The sequence below is a fragment of the Hyperolius riggenbachi genome, chromosome 3 (assembly GCF_040937935.1).
Source record: "Hyperolius riggenbachi isolate aHypRig1 chromosome 3, aHypRig1.pri, whole genome shotgun sequence".
In the NCBI taxonomy this organism is placed as follows: domain Eukaryota; kingdom Metazoa; phylum Chordata; class Amphibia; order Anura; family Hyperoliidae; genus Hyperolius; species Hyperolius riggenbachi.
The window spans coordinates 268,337,624-268,359,944 of record NC_090648.1 but is presented as its reverse complement, the minus strand read 5'-3'; the positions used below and the strand labels follow the sequence as shown (position 1 = coordinate 268,359,944).

General features: G+C 44.0%; 1 protein-coding gene across 4 annotated transcripts in view; it reads left to right on the top strand.

Moving 5' to 3' along the window:
* The first annotated feature begins 1,038 nt into the window (after positions 1–1,038).
* Positions 1,039–22,321, top strand: part of CELSR1 (cadherin EGF LAG seven-pass G-type receptor 1) — a 285,212-nt gene continuing 263,929 nt past the window's right edge. For all 4 annotated transcript variants that reach the window (XM_068276317.1, XM_068276316.1, XM_068276314.1 and 1 more), the window contains exon 1: positions 1,039–4,549. In XM_068276317.1, coding sequence (XP_068132418.1) covers positions 1,195–4,549 — 3,355 coding nt within the window. In that variant the 5' untranslated portion in view covers positions 1,039–1,194. The remainder of the gene's footprint in view (positions 4,550–22,321) is intronic.

Below are 22,321 nucleotides of genomic sequence, written 5' to 3'. Positions count from 1 at the left end.
TTGTGTATAGTATATGATGCTTGGTGTGTAGTGCACAGGCAGAGCACACAGTGTGTTGTGTAGTATGAAGGTGTGGTGTGTTGTATTGTGATATTGTGTATAGTATATGATGTTTGGTGTGTAGTGCACAGGCAGAGCACACAGTGTGCTGTGTAGTATGAAGGTGTGGTGTGTTGTATTGTGATATTGTGGATAGTATATGATGCTTGGTGTGTAGTGCACAGGCAGAGCACACAGTGTGCTGTGTAGTAAGAAGGTGTGGTGTGTTGTATTGTGATATTGTGGATAGTATATGATGTTTGGTGTGTAGTGCACAGGCAGAGCACACAGTGTGTTGTGTAGTATGAAGGTGTGGTGTGTTGTATTGTGATATTGTGTATAGTATATGATGTTTGGTGTGTAGTGCACAGGCAGAGCACACAGTGTGTTGTGTAGTATGAAGGTGTGGTGTGTTGTATTGTGATATTGTGTATAGTATATGATGTTTGGTGTGTAGTGCACAGGCAGAGCACACAGTGTGTTGTGTAGTATGAAGGTGTGGTGTGTTGTGTAGTATGAAGGTGTGGTGTGTTGTATTGTGATATTGTGTATAGTATATGATGCTTGATGTGTAGTGCACAGGCAGAGCACACAGTGTGTTGTGTAGTCTTGTGGTGTGTAGTATTGTGATGATACTCTGTGTAGCACAGGCAACGTGGTCTGTAATGTTGTTATGTGTTGTGTGTAGTGGGCACACAATGTGGTCTGTATTGCTGTGTTGTGTGTAGTGAGCACACAGGGCACACCGTGTGATGTAGCAGCCAGGCAGGGCATCAGGTATCCGGATGCAGAGCAGTGTCCCCGGCTGGCACCCGCAGTACAGGCAGGCAGGGCTGGGCTGTATAGGGACAGTGCGTGTGACACATGCAGCTCAGCCTCTCTCTCTCGGCCCCTCCCGCATAGAGGTGACCGGGGGCTGCTGCTATGGGAAGCTCCCAGCAGGGTGGATAGGGAGAGCAGGTTTATGCTAATCAGGTCTGCAGGGGGAGGAGGAGGACACAGAGGAGCGGCGCACGGTGAGAGGGGGTTGGAGCCATTTTGGAATCACTTTTAAAAGTTGCCGTGGAAATAGAGGAAAGTTGGGCTTTTGGCTCCGGCATGCCCCCAGCCGGCGGTGATCAGGCTTGATGGCTGGAACGTGCTGCTGAGGAGGAGATGTGGGCGCTGTGCTTGTGGATCAGTGTCCTGGGGGTGCTGCAGCCTGCCGGGGGGCTCTCTGGCCACCTCTCTACCCCTAAAGGACTCAACCTGTCTCTGGGAGCGGACTGGACATACGGCTGGCGGGGTCCCCCTGCCCTCTCCGGGGATGTGGGGGAGTGTGAGCGCCTGTCCTCTCTACACCAGCCCGTCCACCTCCTGCTAAGCTCGGCAGCTCAGGGGATCTCCATGGTCATCAGGCTGGAGCTCTATGCACAAGGACAGGACTGCTACTTCAAGTACCGGAGGAAGAGTGCCACCTGGCCGTCTCAGCCCGATGTAGACCTGGAATATACAGGTGGCTCTGTGGTGCCCCGGTGCGCACCACAACTCTACAACCGCACTAGGGACTTACTGAGGACTGTACTGGGAGTTTCGGGCTGTAGGCTACGGGTGTCCCATTCCCCCTGTCCTGACCGGGGCACTCCTATGTATGTGCGGTGTTCATCTCTCCTGGTGCGGGTCAGGCTGGTGCCCAAGAGGACAATGCACAGGACAATGCCCAGCGGGCACCAGAGGCTGAAGAGGAGCCTCAACAACAACCCCCAGTTCCAACTACACAACTATCAGGCTTCTGTCCCTGAGAACGAGCCGGCAGGGACCCGAGTGACCTCCTTACGGGCCACCGACCAGGACCAAGGGGATGCGGGCAGGGTGGAGTACTTTATGGAGGCTTTGTTTGACAGCAGGTCCAACGACTACTTTGAGATCGATTCCGAGACTGGGGCAGTTACCACGACCCAAGCACTAGACAGGGAGACTAAGGACACCCACGTTTTTAAGGTGACTGCAACAGATTTCGGGTCACCTAGGAGATCGGCTGTCACCTACTTGACTGTAACAGTGAGTGACACCAATGACCACATACCGGTGTTTGAACAGTCAGAGTACAGGGAGAATATCAGGGAAAACATAGAAATAGGCTACGAAGTGATGACCATTAGAGCCACAGATGGAGATGCACCATCTAATGCCAATATGCTCTACAGACTGGTCAATGCAGATGGGGTAAACTCCGTTTTTGAAATAGACCCAAAGTCCGGTGTTGTGAGGACTAGGGGGCAGGTGGACAGGGAGACAGTTACTGATTTTCAGCTTATAGTTGAGGCCAATGACCAGGGCAAAGACCCAGGACCCAAAAGTGCCACAGCCACTGTGTACATTTATGTAGAAGACGAAAATGACAATTACCCCCAGTTTACAGAAAAACGCTATGTAGTACAGGTTCCCGAGAATGTCAATCCTAATACCAAAATCCTGCAGGTTCAGGCAACAGACAAGGACAAGGGGAACAATGCCATTGTCCACTACAGCATTGTAAGTGGTAACATCAAGGGGCAGTTTTATATCCATTCTTTTACTGGAGACATTGATGTAATTTATCCCTTGGACTATGAGGCAGTGAGGGAGTACTCTCTGAGGATCAAAGCTCAAGATGGTGGGCGCCCTCCACTCATTAATACAACTGGTATGGTGTCAGTGCAAGTTGTAGATGTCAACGATAACGCACCCATCTTTGTTAGCACGCCTTTCCAAGCTACAGTTCTGGAAAATGTTCCTATAGGATACTCAGTTGTTCATATCCAAGCCAATGACGCTGACTCTGGTGGAAATGCCCGAATACAGTACAGTTTAACGGACATCCCTCCAAATTTCCCTTTCGTGATCAATAATAACACGGGTTGGATTACAGTGTCTTCAGAACTAGACCGAGAAAGTGTGGAGTTTTATACCTTTGGGGTTGAGGCCAGAGACAATGGGGACCCAGTGATGACTTCTTCAGCCAGTGTGACTATAACAGTGTTGGACGTCAATGACAACAACCCTACTTTTACTGAGAAGGTCTACCATCTGAGGCTAAATGAAGATGCTGCCGTGGGGAGCAGTGTTCTCACAATGACCGCAGTGGACAGGGATGTGAATAGTGTGGTCACATACCAGATCACCAGTGGGAATACCAGGAACCGCTTTGCCATCTCTAGTCAGAGCGGTGGAGGACTTATCACCTTAGCTCTTCCTTTGGATTACAAACAAGAAAGACAATATGTCCTCACAGTGACAGCTTCTGATGGCACTCGTTCTGACACCGTCCTGGTCTTTATCAATGTCACTGATGCCAATACCCACAGACCAGTCTTTCAGAGCTCACATTACACAGTTAGTGTGAGTGAAGATAAACCAATAGGTACCTCTATAGTCACCATAAGTGCAACTGATGAAGATACAGGTGAAAATGCTAGAATAACCTATATCATGGAAGACAACATTCCACAGTTCAAGATAGATCCTGATACTGGAACTATTACGTCATTGGTAGAGTTAGACTATGAGGACCAAGCAGCTTACACACTGGCAGTCACTGCCAAGGATAATGGCATTCCACAAAAGTCTGACACCACATATGTAGAGATACTTATTTTGGACGCCAATGACAATGCTCCCCAGTTTCTGAGGGACAGATACCAGGGTGTTGTGTTTGAAGATGTAGCAACGGCTACAAGTGTTCTTCAGATATCTGCTACAGACAGGGACTCAGGGTTGAATGGTAGGGTCACCTATACTTTTCTGGGTGGAGAAGATGGAGATGGAGACTTCTACATTGAAGCTACCTCTGGTATAATCAGGACAAATAGGCGATTAGATCGAGAAAATGTCCCTGTATACAAGCTGAAAGCCTTTGCAGTGGACAAGGGGAACCCACCCATGAAAGCTCCAGTGGAAATTCAGGTGACTGTCTTAGACATCAATGACAACCCACCAGTGTTTGAAAAGGATGAGCTGGATATTTTCGTGGAGGAGAATAGTCCTGTAGGGTCCGTTGTGGCCAGGATAACGGCCACTGACCCTGATGAGGGAACCAACGCCCAAATTATGTACCAGATTGTGGAAGGGAATAACCCCGAGGTCTTCCAACTTGACCTTTTTAATGGGGATTTAACTGCCTTGATTGACTTGGACTATGAAGTAAAGACTGAATACGTTATAGTGGTCCAGGCCACTTCAGCTCCACTGGTCAGTAGGGCCACCGTCCATGTCAAACTAATTGACAAGAATGACAATGACCCTGTACTTCAGGATTTTGAAATCATTTTTAACAATTATGTTACCAACAAGTCCAACAGTTTCCCATCAGGAGTAATTGGGAAAATCCCAGCCTACGATCCAGATGTTTCCGATACCTTACACTTCAGCTTTGTGCAGGGAAATGAGTTAAACCTTCTGATATTGAACCCTTCCACTGGGGAGCTAAAGCTCAGCCGGGACCTTGACAACAACAGACCTCTGGAAGCTCTCATGAGGGTCTCTGTATCAGGTAATGTAGCCTATTATGTCTTGTTCTATGGTTTGCCACAGTGTGATTCCATGTCATTAATATGATTATAAACAAAGTGGGCTAAAATGCGCTACAATGTTTCTGTAGCGTTTATTATTACAATGTATCTTGTCTGGTCTCGCCGTGATCTGAGTATGACCAGAATTCTGTACGGTTTCCTACTGGTGATTAAAATGTAGAGTCCCCAAGAGCTCCGAGCAGCATCAGACGTCTGATCTTATCTAGAAAGATGACTCCAGTTTGAGTAATTGTCGGTGATTAGAAAGGAAAAGTATAAATCCCGTTGTCATGTACTTAGCATTACTTGATTTCAGAACGTTTTAATGGAAAGCTAACAGTGCTTGAGCTTTGGCTGCAGTGTATGTAAGTAAGGTGCCCCACGTGCAACATGTACTCCGGGCTCTCTCCCTCCTCGGCTGCTTGTGGTTTCACTGTTGTAAAGACGGGTAGGCGGGTATTATCTCTTCATGGCACTTCCAGGGATTATTTGGTGTTTAGAATGTACTGCTTCTTCCCAGTAAACCCTTTAATCTGCTTCTTCATCTTTCTTTTTATGAAAAAAAATAGTAACTGTAGTACTTTTTGGAAGTGTTTACATTCTTATTTCTGTAACAATATATTGTGTGTGGTCGTACTTTTGTATGGCATTGTAAAATAATTGTATAAAACCAAGTGAAATCATGAGATAAGGGACATTCTGAAAGTTGCAAGCTGTATGTATGCAGTCATGCTGTGAGGAATAGGTCGACTTCTTTAATAAAATGCAAACACCCCACACTTTTGCCCTGGTTGTCACCCCCCCCCCCCCTTTAATTTTCTTTCTTTCTTTCTTTCTTTCTTTCTTTCTTTCTTTCTTTCTTTCTTTCTTTCTTTCTTGTTATCTCTTTTGGTTGAGTGGAGTGACTGAAGTGAGACAAATATGGAGGCTGGCATATTTATTTCCTGGTAAACAAGACCAGATGCCTGGCAGTCCTGCTGATCTATTTGGCTGCTGTAGTGTCTGAATCACACTAGAAACAAACATGCAGCTAATCTTGTCAGATCTGACAATAATGTCAGAAACTCCTGACCTGCTTCATGCTTGTCCAGGGTCTATGGCTAAAAGTATTTGAGGCAGATGATCAGCAGCAAAGCCAGGCAACTGGTATTGCTTGAAAGGAAATAAATATGGCAGCCTCCATATCTCTCTCACTACAGTTGTCCTTTAAAGGGAACCTAAACTGAGAAGGATATAGATTTTTCCTTTTATAGTAATACCAGTTGCCTGGCTATCCTGCTGAACCCTTGTCTCTAATACATTTAGCTTAAGCCCCTCAACAAACATGAGGATCAGGTGCTCTGACTGAAGTCATACTGAATTAGTTGCATGCTTGTTTCAGGTGTGTGATTCAGCCACTTCTGCAGCTAAAGAGGTCAGCAGGACTGCAGTCAACTGGTATTGTTTAAAAGGAAACATCCATATCCCTCTCAGTTAAGCCTTTTAAATGGGGTTATATTATGTCAGTAATCATGAAGTTAAGTGGCTATTTTTGGTCAGGACACTTCCCATTCATCAAGTGCAATGCAGTCTGTATTTAGTGGTGTTAGTGTATTACAACACTCATTATAAACCTACCTCTTGCCAAATGTTTTCCATTATTTTAGAAAATGTTATAATGAAGGTGTTGTGCTAGTCGGAATGCCTGTCCTCTGTAAACAGGGCACACTTCTGTAGACGTTTTAAGTGCTCATGAAGTGTACTGGAAATACTTTTATTTTTTTGAAACAAGTTTCAAGTTTCCACCTGGAAGTGTACTGTGGGGCAAGACATATTTGTAATATTGCAAAGGTCACAAGTCTCGGCTTTTACCTTTACACTTAAAGAAAACCTGAACTGAAAATTAAAAGTCAAAATAAACATACACAAGTAATACTTACCTCCCGTGTAATCTACTCCTCAATCTCTTTTGCTTTCCCACGTCCGGTTTGTCCACTGTGACCAAGGGAATTCTCCGTCCTCCATTTTGAAAATGGGCATTACCCCATAACAGCTTTCTGGTCAGCACACTGTTAAACTGTAACATTGCCCACTTGAGCCATAGGGAAACATGGACATTACCTGGTACATCAGTTTTCCTCTCAGCTATAACTGACAGCAACTGATAAATAACTCACAGCAACTGATATATTTCAATTCTGACAAAATGTTGTCAGAACTGGAAGGGATTATTATCAGAAGAAAATGGTGAGCTTCTGAGAGGAACTGATGGCAAGGTAACTATGTAATGTTCATTTGAAGTTACCTCATGTGTTTATTTTAAATAATTTTACTCAGTACAGGTTCTCTTCAAGAACCAGGGCTGTTTTGAATGATCTGTGCTGCGTGGGCTCTCCAGCCCGCAGCACAGAACAGGATTGAAGCAGGGCGATCAGACTTCCCCCCCCTTTTTCCCCACTGGGGGGATGACCTGCTGGGGGGGTCTGATCGCCGCCGCTCCGTGTGGCCGAGCGCGGGGGGGCTCCTCAAAGCCCCCCTCCGCAGCGTGATTCCTCCCTCTCTCTCCTTCCCTCCCCTTCGCTCCATGGGCGGCACAGGCAGGCCCGGCCCTAGACCATTTGCCGCCTGAGGCAAACTTTAAAGAAATCGCCGCCGCGCCTCCGTGAACTGACATGGAATAGCCGCTTCCATGTAAAACCACAAACCACCAGCCGCCGCCTATCGGCGTTAGCTGGTCGTTGAGTAGTTAAAGTTCTCTTCATTATTTGTATGACGTTTCTGCAAATCTAGCAAGAAAAACTCCAGTGTCACAGTGTCAGAGATAACTATATGTGCCACATTTAGGGCTTGATTCAGAAAATAGCATTTTTGCGCAAATGATAAAGTTTTTGTGCACGAAAACCGTTATCATTTCGCGCGAAAATTTGCGATCGCACCAAACGCGAAAATGGCCGTGCTGTGAGTTAGCACTCTTTTCTGAATCAAGCCCTTAGTAACTAAAGCTCCATGCCCATGGCAAGATTCCATCTGTCACAATGATCTTCAAAAAAATATACAGTAAACGACGATTACAGACGAGTGATGTACCAAAAATGCTTGTACATTTTGAAATACCGTCATGACGGATCAAATCGGATCAATGTCCCCCATGTGTACAGATCTTTCAACTTGTATAGCAGAAGGATCAGCACACTCAGACTCAGTTATATGTTGCAAAACTTTAAGCTCTTTTTAATACAAAAAAGTTTCCATAAATGCACTTCGTGTACAACAAGGACTAGCAACTTGCAGTAGATAGGTGCCAAAGACACCCAAAGTCCATCAAATGCCTGCTGGCCGACTTGTATAAAGACTCCGTGAGGAATAAAGTCCAAGATCCACACTACCCAGAAAAATGTGTCTCAAAACATGGCGACAGACGCTGGCCTAATGCGGTTTCGGGCAGCAGCCTGTCTTCAAGCCGCTAAATGTGCACATTTTCTCTGGGAAGTGTGGATCTTCGACTCTATTACCTCACAGACATTTCATACAAGTCGGCCAGCAGGCATTCGATGGACTTTGGGTGTCTTTGGCGCCTATCTACTGCAAGTTCCTGGTCCTTGTTGTACATGAAGTGCATTTATGGAAACTTTTTAGTATTAAAGGGAAGGTTCAGGGAGGGTGGGTAAAAAATCAAAATCAATTTCCACTTACCTGGGGCTTCCTCCAGCCCGTGGCAGGCAGGAGGTGCCCTCGCCGCCGCTCCGCAGGCTCCCGGTGGTCTCCGGTGGCGTGCCCGACCTGGCCAGGCCGGCTGCCAGGTCGGGCTCTTCTGCGCTCCAAGTCCTGGTACTTCTGCGTCCCACGCCGGCGCTCTGACGTCATCGGACGTCCTCCGGGCTCTACTGCGCATGCACAGTAGTTCTGCGCATGCGCAGTAGAGCCCGGAGGACGTCCGATGACGTCAGAGCGCCGGCGTGGGACGCAGAAGTACCAGGACTTGGAGCGCAGAAGAGCCCGACCTGGCAGCCGGCCTGGCCAGGTCGGGCGCGCCACCGGAGACCACCGGGAGCCTGCGGAGCGGCGGCGAGGGCACCTCCTGCCTGCCACGGGCTGGAGGAAGCCCCAGGTAAGTGGAAATTGATTTTGATTTTTTACCCACCCTCCCTGAACCTTCCCTTTAAAAGAGCTTAAAGTTTTGCAACATATTACTGAGTGTGCTGATCCTTCTGCTATACAAATTGTCGATTGCCACCTGATGCTCTGGTGGCTGGATCGTTGCACCTTACATGCGACTAGGGGAGTGCGGCCAGATACTACTACTTTACTACAGATCTTTCAACGATCTTTCTGCTAACGTTTATTGAACTTTCCCCTGCATCCTTCCTTGTTTAACGATCCTATCATTGGCAATCTACTTGGGGTCTATTGCTGTTATCTACATCCTATCGGTAAAGATCGTTCCTGTAAAGATCGTAGAAACTTCAGAAGTTTTCAGAGATTCAGTCTTCACATGGATACTTTGCTTTATGTTCAATGCATTGTAGGTAATCAGGTGGCTGGAGTTTCCTATAGACAGTGGCTGCTGAGACCTCGTTGTTTTTCTATGGGTTGGTGAGCAGTGGTTGTCAGCCTGCATAAACAGAATGATCAGCCAGGAAACTAAGGGCAAGACAAATGCTGGTGTGACACTCTGCCCGCTGCCGTCATTTCTGTCAACATGCTTCAGCTGCATTAGGTTTAGTGAGGATTCTTTCTTCGTCAGTCTCATGGTCACTGTAGAGACGTGATGAGCAAGGTAGACAATCGCTTCTACTGTGAGAACTTTGGGAAGCTATTGTGAGCCACCTGACATTCCCTCTCTCCACACTAAACACTGAAAATCATAGGGGCCTGTTCATAGAGAAGTAGAGGTGTAGGTTGGGAAGGAGGTTGTCCAATTTCTTAAATGTTTACATTTATAGCTCCATATCTATACATATAACAAATAAACTGATGCGATTTCTGATAATTACTTTTTTGTTTAATCCCATGGTTTTATTCTCTTTTTAAAAACTAAAAAAGTAGGTTTAATGTTGTATTGTCTTATATACAATGATACAGTTTTTCCCACAGTCTCAGTGTCTCAGAGCTATAGTATATGAACTATTGACCTTTTGTATCTATCCCCTGCACTTAGAAGCTGTTTTCTGCCAGGAAAGAGATTTATGGTTGTAATTCCTTATTAGTGAGGGTTATGCTATGTTCTGACTAGGCCCTGACTAGAGAGAAGCTGTCACTTGCATACCTGAATCGCGTTTCCTCGGGTACACTTTAAAATGCTGATCTACTGATCTACAGTACCATCCACTTGAATGAAGTAATGGATCACCAGCTGCAATTGTTGGTAACCTGTAAAGTTATGTACAGGAATAGCAGCATGTTTCTGTTGATCAGTTGATAACTACTGTAACTTTTATAAATAGACCCCACTGAGTTGCCTCTTCCCTCTCTCTTAACTCATTGGCCCTGATGCTATAAGGATAGGCAGCTTCATGGTGTCTGTTCCCTGTCCACTAGTCAGACAATGGATAATTTACAGTGGATATGTTTTCATGCATATTTTCATACCGAATTTCAGATTGTAAGCCTTAGGCAGGGTCCCCCCCCCCCCCCCTTAGTGTGCCCTTCTTGATCTTGCAACCCCAGCTATGACACCCTTCCCATGCACTAACATGGACTTGAGTTGCTGGGTCTCTGTAAATTTGCATGGTCATGCATCTTATACCATGTTTGCACGGATAACCTTGTGCTATGTTGTATAACCGTTTGCTACCTCTCTGTCACCCTTGCTTATATTGTATGTGTCCTTATTTATTGTCCAGCACTGCATAATATGTTATCGCTTTATAAATACAATACATAATAATAATGCACATAAATGGGCATTAGAAGCGAAAACTGACAAAAAATGTTTTTGTCTTTACATTATTATGGACCTGATGAGGTAATGTGAGATTTGTTAAAGCCCCAGTTATATGAAATTAGGAAGAAGATGAATCCACTATATAGTAATGGCTTGAGCAGTCTTCATCTTTGTTGAGATTCCTTTCAGTAGTACATTATTTTAAATAAATTCTGCAATTATAAGTTTAGGAAAAAAAAAATCTTTTAATTTATGTAAAATAGTAATAATAAAAAATGCTGTACCAGTTCACGGAACCTCAGCAACCGCTAGCTGCCTGATCACTTTCCTCTTTAGTCACATAGTAATACAAGGGAGAGTGTGCTACTATCAGGGAGTTGTTAGTTTTGGACCCTCTGCCACAAAGAGGTCTTCTCCAGATTGGCAAATCGGGCAATATGCACTTTTTCACATTTGTCCTTGCATATCTCACTACAGGCAGTCCCCTACTTACAATCAGGTTCTGTTCCAGGAAGTTGTTTGTAAGTGGAATTTCTTAGTAAGTTGAGTCGTGTGTTATACACAGTAAAACCTGGATAAATGATTTAGTTTCAGACAACTCTGGGTTTGGACATATAGCATACGCAATATTTTTATGTTTTTTTAGGTTGTTTTCAGTGTGATTTTAATGTGTTTTAAACTACTTATAACAGTTTCTACAATCCTATAACATGTAACAACAAAAGTATGTCAGAACAAAAACAGAACTGGGTATTTTGTACATGGAGAGACCACTGTGTTTATTAATGGTATTTGAAATGTTGTAACTCTAGGCATTTGTAAATAGGGGACTGTCTGTACTTATAAACACATATTTTTTATTTTGTTAGGCAAAATATTTGCTGCCCTATATAGTTTAGTCGGGAGCAGATAATAATGGCGCACAGCACCGCAGGTAAAATAATGGCGTCCAGTCAAACATGGCGTGGGATAAAAAACGGCGCACGGGGACGCCGATAAAATTATTTAAAATGCTATTTATCGTTGTAATGAAAGTGCGCTGCAGCTTACCCCTCCTGCTTGTAGTATAGCGCCGGCAGACTTTGCAGGATGATCGGCTCAGCAAGTGCCTGTAGCTGCGATGATTGCAGAGGCTGGGCTGTGCGCTGATAGCCCCATAGTTCCGGTGCTGTTACTGCTCCCCTGCCTGACCAAAAATCAAGGTTGTAAAGGTTGTAAATAACCTGCGCCATTTTGTAACAGTAAAAACGCTAAATAGCGTTTAATAAGGTAATTGAAAGGCCGCCATTATTTTGGGAGCAGATCATAATGGCGCACAGCACCGCAGGTAAAATAATGGCGCCCATTAAATTACCTTATTAAACGCTATTTAGCGTTTTTACTGTTACAAAATGGCACAGGTTATTTACAACGCTATTTATGGTTGTAATGAAAGTGCGCTGCAGCTTACCCCTCCTGCTTGTAGTATAGCACCGGCAGACTTTGCAGGATGATCGGCTCAACACGGCTCAACAAGTGCCTGCAGCGGCGATGATTGCTGAGGCTGGGCTGTGCGCTGATAGCCCCATAGTTCCGGAGCTGTTACCGCTCCTCTGCCTGACCGGCTTGCACTGTGCACCATGATTTTTGGTCAGGCAGGGGGAGCAGTAACAGCACCGGAACTATGGGGCTATCAGCGCACTTGCTGAGCCGATCATCCTGCAAAGTCTGCTGGTGCTATACTACAAGCAGGAGGGGTAAGCTGCAGTGCACTTTCATTACAACGATAAATAGCGTTTTAAACAATTTGATCGACGTCTCCGTGCGCCATTTTTTATCCCACGCCATTTTTGACTGGACACAGTTTAGTCACCCTCAGTGGACATCTTCACATTCAGCTCTCTATTGTCTTTCTGATGAAGCATTTTGCACTTGTATTTACTAGAGATTGCTTTTTACTGATATGTGTATCTAGCGTTCAATGCATTTATTTGCTGTGGAGTTTACCATGAGCTTAACTGGATGCATTGCCTGTATGCTGGTGGTGATGTTTTTATGATACTTTTAGGCCTCTTTCACAACAAGAGGTTGCGTTTTAGGGGATGTTAAGGTCGCATAACGTGCCCCTAACGCAACGCATGGTGGTGTTAGAGGTGGACGCCAGAGTGAGGTGCGTTGTGCGGCTGTTGGTGCGCCTTTTTTATCTCATACCTTGCGGGGGCCACGTGATCGGAACACTCCGCATCACGTGGTCCCGCCAGCCAATCATCGGCCGCTCCAGGAAGAAAACACAGCAGAAGTGATGGGAAGTCCGGCTCTTTTCAATGAATCGATTCTTCCTATCGAATTCCTATCTCTACTGTTCAGAATCGATTCAGAGGCAGAGCAGCAGGACTGAACCTAGTGATGGGAAGTCTGTCTCTTTTCAATGAATCGATTCTGAACAGTAAAGATAGGAAGTCCGGGTCTTTTCAGTGAATCGATTCAATTAATCGAGCCAAACTTCCCATCACTACACGGCAGTGCAGTGAATATTAATTAGCCATGTGGCTAACAATAGCGGACTCTCCTCTCCTCCTCCTCAAAAAAACACAATACTGAGCATGTGCAAACAGTCTAACGTAGAACACACAGCATGCTGCACTTTCCCAAAACGTGCAGCGTTACAATGTAACGCAACGTGGGCACTGTGAACAGCCCATTGATTTTTCATTACTGTGAGTTGGGCTGCGTTACAGGCTGCACTAACTTGCGCCTGTCTTACTGTGAAAGCAGCCTTATGCTAGATACACAAGATGCAATTTTCTGACACATTTACTGTCAGATCAATTATTTCCAACATGTCCGATCTGACTTCAGATCAATTTTTTGAACGGTTTTTCATAGAAGTGAACAGAAAATCAATAGAAAAATAAATCGGAAATTAGATCAGAAATGTTGGAAATAATTGATCTGACAGTAAACATGTCAGAAAATTGTACTGTGTGTACGTAGCATTAGCATTGTATCATTGTACATCATTGGAAGGTAATGCCTGGTACACACGATGCAATTTTCTGTCAGATTGACAGTTAAATGGATTATATCTGATTTCCTATAATTTTCCGGATCGATTTTGTATAGAACTGATCATAGAATTGATCAAAAAAAGTACGGAAATTTGGATCGGACCTGTCAGAAATAATCGTTTTGACCACCAATCTGTCAGAAAATTGCATCATGTGTACCAGGCATAAAACTAATGGAGCTTTTATGGTGGCCATACACGTTACAATAAAAACGTTCGATTTTCCCATTTATTCGATCTAAATGATCGAATTGAATGAAAGTTAAAAACATTTTTTTTTTCGATCAAGAAATTCAAACGATTATCCCGTTTTTTCCGGAAAAATGATCGGACATGCTGGAAAAATCTTTCTATTCGATCTAACGGAATAATCAAACTAAATTATCTAATTGAAAAACTGTACCATGTATGGCCACCTTTAGAGTTCCTTTTTTTCTTTCAACCTTTGATTTCTTGTTTTTGTGCATGAAGTACTTGGCCAGTACATTCCAAAAAGTAATTGGGCAGAAAGAAGTTTGTGGGTCCAAGGGGTCTACAGCATCTATAAATTGCTGCCATGTGTATTTTCCTTTGTTTATTTTGCAAAAGCTACATCATTTCTTACAAACGTATTATCTGTTGTTAATTTTAAACGTTGTTCTATTTAAATATATATGCAATGGGCATCCCTGATGTAAAGGATCACATCGCAGCCAAATGTTTTTGTGCTGCAAGACTTCCATACAATACAGCCTTATCCCAGTCACTAATCAGGCTCTTTTGCCTGATACAGCGGCAGCTTCATAAATTGTGATCGGTTTCAGGCTGAAATCGATTCACAATCTGTTTGCAGTAAAGGCAGCCATATGATCCCTCTCTGATCAGATTCAATCAGAGAAGGATCTATCTGTTGGTCGGATCTGATGGCAAATCGACCAGTGTATGGTGTCTTGTAATCAGTACGATAGAATTTTTGTGGGCACACTCTAGCCCCCCAGGATGGGCACAAATGTAAATGAAGTGCCATTGGTGGATACAAATTGACTAAGTATTTGTGTGGATCTAACAGCAGGATACAGTCTGTGGATAACATGTTGGACAGACAAGCTCATTTAGTGATGCAGCCATGCCTTGCTTGTAAATCATAAGAGAAGGAGTACGTTTGCTTCCTCCTCAGCTCATATTGCCTTGTGTTTCACTGCCAGTCTTCCTCAGAAGACTCCATAGTAAGCATCTACTGATGGCTGGGGACAGCAGTGATCTTATTACTGTAGGTACAGTATATGTTGTATGTTTACATTGCATGCAGCAGACAGTGCTATCTTTTTTTGATTGGACAATAAATAGCTTTGATTTCTTTGGAGTGGAATTATTCCACCTAACTGCGGCTTACATTCCTCCTTTAGTGTTCCACAGATTGTTATGATGTGCATAAATAAAAACATAAAAAAAAATTGTAGCTTGGATATACTGTAAGTATTTTTTTCGCTGTAATACAGGTTGTCAAAATAAAGGCTTTCTAAACTAACAAAGCCCTTGAAATCTTATGCAGGATCACTAGAACAGGTATCAAAACAAAAGGGTGTAAAATTAACTTATCTGTATATAGAAGAATTTCCCCTGCAATCCCAGAAGTCTTGTGAACAGGTTATAAGCTTGGTATGACATTTTTTTCATTCTGTCAGTACCTAGATAAGCCTGGTTATATAATGTGACCTTATGTATGACATAAAGCCTAGTACACGCTATAGAGCCTGAGGTGTTCACTCAGCACTGTCTTGGCCTGGAATCCAGCATGTGTACAGCTGTCACATGACAAGGTTTAGTGATCACTTATGGGGGCTCACTAAGCGACTAACAATTTTACCTGACCTGCTGGACAGCACTGGCTCATGTGCAGTCCCATTGTCACTCCTCCCCTCTCTACTAAACAGTACAGGATGGTCCACTGTGGCCGAGCAGCATGTCCATACAGAGCACATTCGCCTGGCGGATCAACTAGGCAAAGCGACGGCCAACTCCATTGTACTTGTGCTCCGCTACCCTCCCTTTGACGTCACGCACATGCCAATTTGTCATCCCTGCAACCCCCCACATAGCAACAGTCACGTCATCAGCTACACAGTTGACTTTGTGCTTGTCAGTGTTGGCCCAGTGATGTCACCCGAGGGATTGCGTCCCGATCCCCGACAGGCATCATCAGTCAGCAGTGTGTACAAGCCTTTAGTGAGGTTAACGTAGTAGGTAGGTTGACAATGACGCCACACCCACTAAAAGTTGGTAAAAATTAGTCAGAAGTGTCTGGACCTTTACAGGTACCATAGACTGCTAAACCTTCAATGGAAATTTTACTTTTTGCTGTGACAATGCTTTTACATTTTCTTTTTACATTGCAAGTAGTTAATGGCAAATATCATTTCAGCTTACTTACTTTGTTTTTACTTATGCAGAAATCGCAGAACACAGAAACAGAAACTGGTGATTAGGTCATAGACAATGTGGGTCGGAGTGGCACTCACAAGACATACTTTTGTTTACTACCTTGAAGTTCCAGGACAGATATGGCAGCAATACTCCTAAGAAAGTGTTATCTACAGTAGCCTAAATTGCAAAGATGAGCAATTTTAGCTTACTGCAGACTGAAACAGAAAGATTATTTTTATTTATAATGCTAGGTACACACTATGCAATTTCCTGCCCGATCAGGTGATCGGATGGGAAGTTGCATCGTGTGTACATGTCCAAAGTGCACCCGGTTGATAAATTGATTGATTTTCCAATTATAAGTGTGCAAAATTGATCAATTTATCGATCGGGAGCCGATGGGACATGTCGGGAATAATCGCCCGATTCCTGCCTGTTGGGTGGAAAATTGCTTCGTGTATAACACAAATAGAATTTCCATTTGAGGATGTTTTACTCCCTAAATACTTAAGCTGTTTCTGAAAGTTTAACCAGTGTAATATTAACCTTGGGACAATGTTTACCTGAGGAATTCTTCATTAATAAATGACCAGCTCATGTCTGTGCATATCATCATCCATGATGTATACTTTTGTATCCCTCCATGTCCTCAGATAGAACATAGCACGGTGGTTACTGGTTAGCACTCTTACCTTGCAGCACCAGTGTCTCAGAATATTGCTCTTGACACTATCTATATGGAATTGTATTTTCTTCCTAGAGATTTCCTCCCCCAGCACTCTAGTCTCTGACTTCCACATCCCAAATATATACTGCTATGTTCATTGGCTTCTAGCAAAAATTGGTAAAGACTGAAGGTGCATGCACACCTTTAATCAGCATAGCCCATAAAGATTGTGCTTCATCCTCAAAGTGATGCAAGGTGATACAATGAGAGCAGCCATGTTCTGCTTATGATCATTACACACAGGCAAGCTGCTCTGCATCTCCAGCCCTCAGCCTGTGAAAACTCCACTCCCCTCTCCTCCTCCCCTCTGGCTCTGAAATCTCTGGCTAGTAACACCACTTCCTCCTCCTCCTGCCCAGACTGAGCTCCCATAAACCCTTGCTGCATGGATCTCAGAATGCCTAGGTGCTGGAGGAGCTGTGGGCGAGGCTTGTTTAGTTTATAGGGAATTAGGGTATTAAAACAAAACAAAAAAAAGTATTTGGCTTGAGGAATACCCTATAAACTATATGAAAGGAAAACAATTATGCAATGAGTAAAAGTTTATCTCGGATCCACTTTAAGGCTGGTACCCACCTCGCGATTCTTCTGATGACCTGCAATTTTTTTGAGCAAAGAGCGATCATTTCTGCTATCTTGCGAGGTGAGTACGTATGCATGATTGGGTGAATGGCGCTTTGTGACACGTGGTGATAATGACCATCACAGCAGATCGGATCTTTAAGACTCCTGCACAAAGAGCCATGATCGTTTGAATTCTCGTTCGCACCCGTTGTGTGCCGTCACGTGACGTTGCATGTTCCCACGGGCAGGAAGATGGATCGGGAACCTCGTTCCTCAGGAGGTGCTGCTGTGAAGTTCCCCGGTCCATCGTCAGGTGAGTATTTAGCTTTAGAGTGACAGTGTGGGCAATGAGCACTATACAGTCATGTCGCTTGGCTCTCTGGAGAGGGGAGGAGGTACAATGGGCTATGTACAATGGCGTGGCTTCCAGGGGGCAGGGTAAGCATGAGAATAGGGCATTATTTAAATAGGTGGCACTTTGACGTTCAGTGTGCTGGATCTGTAGGCAGCCTCGGTGGACATCAGTGCACTGGTCAGATTTTTTAGATTTCTGGCCATCTTGGGTGAGTTCCATCTAGCATGTATATGAGGCTTATGATATAGATATTGGGCTATAACTGGTAGAAACACTAGATCATGAGCTTCTCTGCGGACAGTTAGTGACATGGATAGCTCAGGGTGTCCTGACTCCTGTAAAGTGCTGCAGAATATGTCAGCATAAATGCTTCATAAAAAAATAGTGATAAACAATCGTGCATAAGAAGTAATATTCATGAGCAAAGGTGCACTGGTCGATTTTCCCAGCACATTTGATCACTATGATTGAATCTGCTTGAGGTTTATGCTGCAACATGGCGGCATCAACCTCTGTGTAACCTCAATCGATTTCCAGACAAAACCAATTGAAACTATTGATCACTGCAGACGAAAATATCTCGAGACCACGTACATGCCGCATTACTGGGGTACAGGCACACCTGCAGGGATTGATGGACGACACAGAAGGAGCCCACCTGGCAGCTGGCCCTGCACGGCGGCTTCATAGATTTTCAATAGATTTCAAGGTGATGTACACCTAGTAGGAGTGAAGAGTGCCCAGGGGCGCCTCTAGCCATTTTTTCACTCCAGGCGAGAAAACCTGTGGTGCCCCCCCTTTCTGTGGGGCCCCCACATGAAAATAATTGTAATGCGGCAGCGTTTTACCAGAAAATAATCATAATGCGGCAGCATTTCACCAGAAAGTACACGCATTGTGGAAGCGTTTCACCAGAAAATAATCCTAATGCAGCAATGTTTTACCAGAAATTAATCGTAATGCGGCAGCGTATCACTAGAAATTACTAATTGCGGCAGCATATCACCAGAAAATACACGTAAATGCGGCAGCGTTTCACCAGAAAATACACGTAATGTGGGCAGAGAAGGAACAGAGGGATACAGCGGCAGCTGTCTGCGACTTACACTAAGCAGATGCAGCAGAAGCAAGTAACAGAACACCCAGTGGGGCTTAGCCAGGGGCGGGGCTTTATTCAGGGGTGGGGCTTAATCCAGCAACATGGCGCCCCCAGGACCAATGGCACTCCAGGCAATGGCCTGTACTGCCTATGCCTAAAAGCGCCCCTGCGAGTGCCTGTCCCACCATCAGAAGCAAGCCATGTATAACACTTTGCTGCTGCTCTGCACTACGTACAGCAATCTCCCCTCCCCCTGGTGACAGCACTGGTTGCGTGTGATATTTTTTTGATTCAGCAAAGCAACTGAGGTCACTGCAGTCTGTATTTTACATGTGGGCCCACTGCACTTAGCATGCCGGTATTAGGTATAACTATTATTTTCCCATCACATTTATCTTGCCTTTCAGTATTGGCTTTTGACTACGGTATATTATTTCTTTCAGTCTGTAAAGTATGGCCAATAGAAATACAAGTCTCCAAGAAGAGGATATGTAATGGTTCCCCTGGCCTTGCCAGATTATTATAGCATTCCTATTCCTTTCTCCCAGTAAACACTAGCTTCTTATCTGCAGACACTGGACAACCTCAGACTAAACAGAGCTACTGTAAGATTCCTCTGAGCAAGGCTCGGCTGCAGCCAGGATTGACATGTTGGGACAGATCGTTTAGAACTAGTCTTTTGTATAATTGGATAAGGAAATTCTGTATCACTTTACAAGCCTATCAGTCAGAATGAAGTTAATCACGAAATGCAATGCCAGCAAGTTGATTTTTTCTTCTTCTTCACACAATTGAGCATATTTTTCATGGGAAAGGGAGCATTTGGCAGGCTTTCACCTAATGTTGAGGATTTTCAAACTGTAGAAAGCTATGTTAAGCTGCAATTCATCTGCTCCACTAAGCCTTCATCTCCACAGACCTTTATAGGGAGCTCCTTGTAGAAATAAAAATGTACAGATTGCAGGAATTGGTGCTTTCATCCTAGTCACTGTCCTGGGAAATGTATACAGAAGGTACAATGCCACTAAATACATGCTTCCTTCAACCCTTCTTTTAGCAGGGCCAGGAACAGAAAAATTGCCTTAACACCATTCATTCTTAGCAGTTCAATCTTATCACTTCCTTTCTGTATTTTCAGTCTGTTGACATGCTACACAGTAAAGTACAACTGTACAGGAGTGTATTGCGTACAGCCAGGGTAAGTCTGTCGTAGTGCATTATGGGAAGAGGTGTGACCCAGGCTGCCATGCACACTCATTTTAGCACTATGGGGTGGGGTATATTCTAGGCTGCTAGGCTTCCAGAAAGTGCAGGAGTGAACCAGACAGGCTACACAGAGGGAACCCAGTCTGAAAAGTAAAGGTGGAGCAGTGTGCTGTACAGCTAAAGAAACAAATGTGCAAAATATTCCCATGCTCCTCTCTCCCCACTGCCCCAGCCACCTCCTTTTTGCAATCCCCTCAGTCACCTGTTTTCTCATGATGATGGGATCTGTAGCATGGCCTCTGTTGTTCTTTCTGCTTTAAGAATCAGGGGGCCAGTGATGTAGCTAGAGATAATGGGACCCCATAGCAAAACTTTCATGGGGCCCTCAGATTTAGGCACTCTTAAGCAATGTGACTTTCCCCTGCCCCATGGATATGAGTTAATTGGGCAATTTACATTTTCATCTTCCGAGTCTGACCAACACTGTACATAGTTCCTGGGCACTGAGAAAAACAGTCTGAGGGTGGAGGAAGAGAGTTAATGGTGAATACATGGAAGTACCCACTGGGCCCCCTATACTCCAGGACCCCATAGCAGCTGCTATGGCTATTGCTCCGCCCCTGCACGGGGCCACACATGGCTGGCCTGCCCATAACCTGAATGTACCGGATAGGAGGGGGCTACAGTGTTTCATGGAAAACATGATTTTCCCCATCTCTTTGCTTGTATACACTGTTTATATTTACTTGACTGCTATTAGAATTTATCTAATTCAATTCTGTCAAGTTGGGCTTTAACTTTGTTTTTCATTATGCTGAAGTAAATACGTACAGATTATTGTAATAAGCATTTGTTGTTGTGATTTGGAATCAACAAACTAATTTCACTGTGGCTATTCTTTAATATTCACATCTAGTTGGCATATCTTCCTCTGTATAATTTACTAAAAATACTGTACATTTTGACAGTTTGGAGGGTAAACCGTTTCTAATGGTAAGAGCAGCAATTTCTGTATTAATTACTGTACTGTACCTTAAACATATCATCACAGCAATGATTGCAATAACTGGCCCTGAAGGAGCGTATGTCATCTATCTAGTGCTAGGCCTTATGGAAACAGTGCATGATACTGAATCATGTCATCAAGTATAATGAAAGGGCCCATACCCACTGAAAACCTTCAATACGATTGCAAACGCACTGCAGTGTAATTGTGATTTTTCTAATTTTAGCCGTTTCCCGCGTGTTTCACCACAATTTTTCTTTGATCAATCACTTTTGTTCTGTAATTCTTTTTTTTCTGAAAATTCAATCAGAAAAAAGATAACCAGAAAAATCATAAAAAAATTGCACAGCACAACGTTTAGTATGCAATTTTCTTGGGCTCCCATTGACTTTAACCCAAATGCAGGGAAAATGCAGTAAATCAGTAGATTTACAATGATGCTGTTGCGATTGGGAAAATGTGGACAAATTTGCATGCGATGTGGTCTTCGGATTGAAACGCAATCAGTGAAAAAGGGTTTTTAGTGACAAGGACTAACGGGCTACACATGCTGCACTACATACAGAAGCCACCATAATGGCTGCACCATCTGCACTCCTCATGTAGTGTTGACATTCCAGCCAGGAGAAGCTCACTAGGAACAGGTCAGAGTTTGCTCTCTATGATGTTTCACATGGATGTCAAACCAGCAGCTGAAACCATCTAAAGTGTGAGCTTCTCATGTCCATAAACTCAGTTCTACTGCAGTTCCTTGTGTATGCCGCCAAATGTAGAGTTAGAGAAATATCAGAGTCTGCTTAATTGAAAACCATAGAATCACAAATTATTTATAATTTAGAATGTCCTAAATAAAATTATTCCCCAGTTATGTGAGTTATTTTAATTTATCTTTAAATTTTAGATTTTTGTTGGTTTCCTAAGAAGGTAAATTTGCAATCAGTTTCCCAGTATTTCAATATAATCTGTCTATCAAATATAATCCACTTAGCAAACCTTTATAGGGCCCAAGAGGCTGTCTAAGCCTTCAGCAAATCATCTTTTATTATGGGGCAGCTGGATAGGGTGCTGGTAAGGTTAAGCCTTTGATGTAGGCTGGAGCCTTTGACCAGGGCTCTCAAGTCAGTATATAAAGAGAGTTTTTGTGCAAGGCTTCCTGATGCTCCTGGTCACCCATGGAGAGCGTTCGAATTGGCTGCAACTCTAATGCTGGATACACACCATGCGTTTTCCCGATCGGTCCGCAGGTCGATCGGGATCGATTCGATTATTTCCGACGTGCTCGATTTGAATTTCGATCGTTCCTGCCGTCGATTTTGCATACTTAACATGCAAATTGGTGGCAGGAATGATTGAAATCTGAATCGAGCCGGTCGGAAATAATCGAAACGATCCCGATCGACTCGCAGATTAAGCGGGAAAACGCATGGCGTGTACCCAGCATTAAGTGGTTTGAGTCATCCAGGAGAAAAGCGTGATATAAATGT